Source organism: Andrographis paniculata, unplaced genomic scaffold, assembly GCF_009805555.1.
Source record: "Andrographis paniculata isolate CXL003 unplaced genomic scaffold, ASM980555v1 Contig37END, whole genome shotgun sequence".
Taxonomy (NCBI): Eukaryota; Viridiplantae; Streptophyta; class Magnoliopsida; order Lamiales; family Acanthaceae; genus Andrographis; species Andrographis paniculata.
In genome coordinates, this window is record NW_026137570.1 from 6,519,848 (window position 1) to 6,526,782 (window position 6,935).

A 6,935-nucleotide genomic window follows, 5' to 3' on the forward strand; every position below is an offset into this window, starting at 1 on the left:
GCTTCTGTGTTCTATTGTGCTCATACATGCGAAGAAAATGCCGTTTAATTATTCCTATGAACACTAACACTTGGTACACTGCACTTGTGAACAATTTTTGCTCGATTTTGTTGGTTCAAGTTTCTGGTTTTTTTAGATTATGGGATTGGAATTTGGTTTTATCATCTTGTTATCTTATCGTTCCTTGACGCTACTTTCTAGCTTGAATATTGTTGAATTCTATGTGCTGGAAGTTTTATGGATCTTATTGATGTAGTGTAGTTTGTTTTGAATCGTGTTCGATCTTTTGCTTCGGACATCGGGTTGAACAAAGTGTGTTTGTTTAGTTTTTATAGTTTTAGGTATTTTTGTTAGATGATCGTTAAAGTATTATTGGAAATTATTATTATTATTATTACTTCGTCCTACTCTAAGGATCTCATTTACCTTTTGCGTCATTGTATTTAACATTAAAAATATCCTTATATTTGTATCTTTTTTTTTTCACAAATGTCATTGTAATAGTATCATAAGACACTAATAGAAGCATTTTCGTCATTTTCTCTTAAGTTGTACTATATTTTTATATAAATAATTAGTATTATTTATTTATTTTTGTTATGTGTATATGTAGTAGTACATTTTGGGTAATATATTTTGGTAATCCTCTGGATTGTCTAGAAAACTTGTCCTTTAATTACCACACTCAATTTTGTAGCCTCTACAAAATTGAAAAATGTCACTTAGTTTTAATGCTTCGACTATATTTTGTCGTTTTAGTTTTTATTTAACTTACAAATGTGTGTAAGAAATAAAATATATCAAAAACATTCATTCAAAAGTCTAAAATAGAGATTATTGAAATCAAATTTAAAGAAACTAGGCTTCGTTTTTAAAGTTTTTAGAAGATTTTGGAAATAAGAAGAGTTTGGATATTTGATGTAATGTTGTGAGATGAAATATGTATTTTGATGATGTTTTAGTTTTTTTTTTTTTTTAAAAAAAGATTATTATTGATGTATAGTGTTAAAATTTCTGAAAATGTGTAACTAAGCAAAGAAAAGAAGTTTGTTCTTTGTGTGTTTGGTTTGATTTGGTATTTTTGTTTTGCAATACTCCCTACATTCCGGAATTATAGTCTTAGTTGTGTTGGACACGAGATTTAAGGAATATTGATATTATATTGATAGTGGATAAAAAGTATAGGTAAAAGACATTTTTGCCTTTACGAGTGTATTAGTGTAAAAGGCAGTGACAATTGTGTAATAATAATGAAAGAGTAAGAGCAGTTATATGGTGATATGGTTATTTATGGAAATAAGACTATTGTTTTGGGACAAACAATAATAATTAACAATACTTTGTAATGGATCGGATGGTTTCTCCTCGAACACTTTCCCGTCGGCCTAGCGATTCTTCTACTCCCTTGAGAACTCGCTAGTGCAGCCTTGCACTCGACTCCAACACACGCTAAAAGTAAGAACACTATAAGATGCCTCCGGCAAATAGAATGTTTTATTGATTCTCAAAACTGGAGCGAAGTATTAGTGAGGGCTCCTCCTCTATAGGTACTCTAACGTGGAAACACTAATTTTAGCCAGATATAGATACGCTGGGATAGTTAATATTTTTTTGAAAAAAATAACTCAGAAGAAAATGTAATCTAGGCGCTATATTTTACGAAAGAAAATAAAAGTGTATTTTTATAATTTTATTTTTTGAGAAAAATGTATAATTTAAATAGTAAAATTTTGGATTGAAAATAGTTTCCACAAATATTTGTTGTATTATTACCATAGGAGCAAGTTTACGCTATGGTTAATCTTTTGCTAAATAATGTGTGGTAGGATTTGTTGTTTGGTTTATAAGTTTTCACAAATTAAAAAAAATAAAAAAATAAATTATTATTATTATTATTATTTTCTTCTGAAATATAATTATTTTACTTGGAAAAAGACAAATCAAACTAATACAAATTTAGCTTAATATAATGTGCTGTCAATAATAATATTTTCAAATTTAGCAAAGTAATCGCCACCTTAATAATGTATTTATCCCTCTTAAAAATCGTCTTATCAAATTTCTATTTTGGTTGAAATATAAGATTATTTTACATTAAAAAGAATTCAAATCCAAAACACACCTTGGTAACTAACGAATTAAATTTGAAAAAAGGCACTCTAGTGGAACAAAACAAAGTAATTTTGAGAAGTACATGCTCGACAAGAATTTCATCGAATAACATCTTCTCAACACAACAATCAACAATATCATTCGCAGCCAGCCAAAACTAGCACAAACTATCATATTATCGATTCATTCGCCAATGCCAAAACTCAATCGACATATACGGCGTAACTTCAATGGTTAAAAATACTTACCTAAATCGCCGTAAAGATTGTCCAACTGATCACATTACTCTGCTCCAGTCGGGCCATGTCTCGTGCAAACATACACGCAATTATTATCGTTAGTTTTAAACAAAAGTCATGCACATGAATTGATGTAATTGGATGTACGTCGAATTTCAACCAACAAATAGGATTACTATCGAAATGAGGCATTGCTTGGAACTGAAAATTTGAGTTTAGCAACATGCTCAACAAGAATTCTATCAATTACCTCGACAAAATATCAAGAAACTACCAAGAAGCAATACCATATGCAACAAAAAATTGAATTTCAACCGACAAATAGAACTAGAAATCAAAACATCGCATCGAGAGGAACCAAAAATTCCATTTCACCAAAAACATGATCAACAAGAATTCAACCAATTCTCTCCACAAAAATAGCAAGAAACTACCGTCAACCAAATACCATACGCAGCAAAAATTGAACTTTAACCAACAAACAGGATTAAAATCGCAAGAAACACATCGAGTGGAACCCAAAATTCCATGCTCAACAAGACTTCTATCAATTCTCTCCACAAAAATACCATACGCCATAAATTGAACTTTAACCAACAAACAAGATTAAAATCGAAAAAACACATCGAATGGAACGAAAAATCCATTTTCACCAAAAACACGCTCACGGAGAATTCTATCGATTCTCTCGACAAAAACATCAAGAAAGTATCACGAACCAATACCATATGAAACAAAAACTGAACTTTAACCAACAAACAGGATTAAAATTGAAAAAACACATGGAGTGGAACCAAAAATTCCATTTCACCAACAACATGCTCAACAAGAATTCTATCAATTCTCTCGAAAAAAATATCGAGAAAATATCACAAACCAATACCATACGAAGCAAAAATTGAACTTTAACCAACAAACAAGATTAAAATCGAAAAAACTCATCGAGTGGAACCCAAAATTCCATTTCACCAAAAACACGCTCAACAAGAATTCTATCAATTCTCTCGACAAAAACACCAATAAACTACCACAAACCAACACCATCCGTCTCAAATATAACCTCCAAACTCAATCACCTTCATCAACTATACAACAATAACTCGAACTTTCCATCCAAAATGCCGCCTACACGACTGCATTCCTTTGCTCCACCTTCGCCTTCTCCGCATCAATAATCGACTCTAAAACACTCACGGCACCCTCCAGCTCGCCATCCCGATTAACCACGACGTAATCAAACTTCCTCAAATGCTTCAATTCCTCCCTCGCCGATGCCACTCTCATCATCAAAGCCTCGCCCGACTCCGTCCTCCGATCGATCAATCTCCGAACCAAAGCCTCCTCACTCTCCGCCACCAGAAACACAAACACTGCATTGTTCTTCAGTATCCGCCGCAGCGTCGCCGCCCCCTGAATATCGACTCTAAGCACGATATCGAAGCCTTTCGACATATAATCACGAATCTGCTGTTTAGGAATTCCCTTGTAATCTCCGTACACCATTGCGTACTCCAACAGCTCGTCTTTCTCCACCATTGCTACGAACTCATCTTTGCTCACGAAGAAGTAATCCTCGCCGTCGATCTCGCCGGACCTCTTTTCGCGGCTCGTCGCGGTTACCACGAAATGCAGATCGTCCCTAACCTCCCTCAATCTTTTGATCACTGCGTCTTTTCCAACGCCGCTCGGACCGCTGATGACGATTATCAGAGGGTTGGGGTTTGGGGCTATGGGTTGCGAGCTGAAAGTGGAGCCGAGAGCGGCCTCCAGGGCCCGAAACACCTCGGCCCGGCCCACGTAATCGGGATGGGGAATTGGTGGGCGCTGAGAGCCGTTCATTGCCGATTTCGTGGAGAATTGCGAAGCGACGGTGCGTGGATTAGCGGATGGGGATTTTCGAAACCCTAATTTCAGTGTTTTGGAATTGAAATGTCGAGAATGTGGAATTGGGAGAGGGTTTCGGGGAATTGAGAGAGGGGAAAGAGGATTCGCGCAGGGTTTCGTTACGGCGGAGCAAATCCTTCGGATTAGCATCGGATGACCGGAGATCGATCGGTGGTTTTGGATTGGACGGCGGAGTTGGGGCGAGAGACGGCGGCGTTCTTTCTCTCTTTTGTATTTGAAAATTCGGTAAATTATATAACAACAGCCATCAAAATGCATTTATGTTTTATTTATTGACCAAAACACTTTGTGTTAACTTAAAGTTGGCATAAAATATATATATATATATTTGTCCAATATTGATATTTAGTTTTAAATAAATACTTAAATTAAGCTTTTATCGATCATTACGTGATTTTTATAAAAACTATAAAATGAAAGACTAAATAATTATTTATTTATCTATTTTTTTCAAAAAAATATTTAAAATATTTTATATTTTTTATTTGTATAAAACTTGCATAATTTAAGTATTTATTTAGAACCAAATATTAAAGAGAATATTTCATGCAAACTTTATATTAACACAAGAATTTCACGCAATAAATAAAAGATAAAATATTTTATGTATTTTTACTAAAAACACAAATGAGTGTTATGTCTTTGTGAAATTGTTGAAGGAATTCTTTTTTAAACATGAAATATAAAAATTTATATAAATAATAGTACTATAACAAATAATATATATATTTTTTAAAAAAGATATAAATTATTTCTTTTTTAAAAAAGAACACACTTTTGGTTTGTTCATTTTACTTCATTATTATTAGTATTATTTTTAAAAATGACTTCCATAGATATTGTTCAAAAAAATATAACATACGTACATTAGTTTACTTGGCAAGACCATAAGGCATTTTAAACAACATGACATAAAAAATACCAACAACATGACATAAAAAATACAATTTCAATTTTGATATTGATTGAGTTAGATTAATATAGTGCTAATTTGATTCGCTAGTACAAATATTTAAAGTAAATAATATTTTTTTCGTCCCACTTAAATTGTCCATTTTAACTTAGACACAAAGTTTTCGGTATTGAGTAATTAGTAAGTAATTAAAATGTGTATTAATAAAAATAATTATAATTTAATAAAAATAATTATAGATTAATATGAAGATGATTAAATAGTTTACTTAAAATAAAAATAATTATAGATTAAGATTAAAATGATTAAATATTTAACTTAAAATAAAAAAATTATAAATTATGAATTTTAAAATATGATTAAAGTGTATAATTATATTTTCAGAAAAGGAAGAACAAATTAAATGAGACAGACATAAAATAAAAATAGTGGACAAATTAAGTGGAACGGAGGGAGTACATGATATATAATACACAACACAAATCCTGATAATAGCGACTATAACATTGAATTTAAAATTCAGGTTGAACAACACGTAAGGTGCGAATAAACAACACACAATACTATTATGATAACAAATAATTTATATATAATATAAATATATCAAATGAACTATCAACACATGCAATAATTGATTTTAACAAACGACGTACTCTTATTCCAACATACATTGTAATTGTAAAAAAAACAACACATACATTGAATAAAGACATATGTTGTTTCTATATTTTAGATTTAAAAAAATCAGCACCGTAACACTCTCCATGACAATACATGATAAGCAAAATATAATACAATATACTACTGATTTTTAACATAATGAACATATGTATACAAAACAACACAATAAATAAAACAACACAAGCTTCTATATAACACTATTGTGATGTCTAAGTTGTGGTTGGATGTTGATTGTTTGAGGTTAGTACGTTGACTTTATTAAATCAGCACCCTAACTGTCATCCAAAAAGTACTCAATTGTTGCCAAATTTACTTAATTTTTTTTTTTTTTTCATATGTTAAATTTATTTCATTATAATTTGATTTCTATACGTGTTTCCATAGCTATTTATAGGAGGAATAGTACTGAAGGTCTGGTCAATATTGTACCACAACACTTAGGAGTGAGCAAAGAAATCAAACCGAACCGCTGAACCGAACTGAACCGAATCAAATTTTTGATTAACTGAGCAAATTCAGTTCGAATACAAATACTGCAAATTTGATATTTGTTCGGTTCGGTTCGGCTTCGGTTTTTTATATTTTTCGGTTCGGTTAATATATTTATATATTTATGTTATTATATTTTAAAATTTATATTAATAATTATATTCGGTTCAATTTCGGTTCGAACTTTTGAAATATTCGCAAATATTTTGATTTAATTAGAATTTTAAGATACTATTTTTAAATTTCGGTTCGGTTCAAATTGTTTGCAAATATTTTCGGTTAACCGAAATTTTCGATTTGAATACAGTCCACGATTTCAGGTATTTGTTCGATTCAATTCGAATATCAAATACCTGTATATTTATAAATATCCGAACTGTGCCCGACCCTATCAACACTAATATATATTAGCTACGTAGCAACTACATAGTCGATTGCAACAAGCATCCATGTATCCTACTCGTAGGCATTGAGTATGAGTGACGTATCACAGCAAGTCTTATATTTTTATTTTTGTTTAATATTTCATCTCATATAATTTCTTTACATCAATAATATTTCATATTGATTTTTTTAAAATATAAAAATAAAAAAGC

The 6,935-nt window shown here is 31.2% G+C and overlaps 1 protein-coding gene across 1 annotated transcript; it reads right to left on the minus strand.

The window, feature by feature from the left end:
* Positions 1 to 3,183: 3,183 nt before the first annotated feature.
* On the minus strand, positions 3,184 to 4,482 carry LOC127250409 (guanylate kinase 2, chloroplastic/mitochondrial). Its single transcript, XM_051273691.1, has one exon. It carries the CDS (start codon positions 4,383 to 4,385, stop codon positions 3,477 to 3,479), a length of 909 nt encoding a protein of 302 aa, XP_051129648.1. The 5' UTR covers positions 4,386 to 4,482; the 3' UTR covers positions 3,184 to 3,476.
* Positions 4,483 to 6,935: the final 2,453 nt, after the last annotated feature.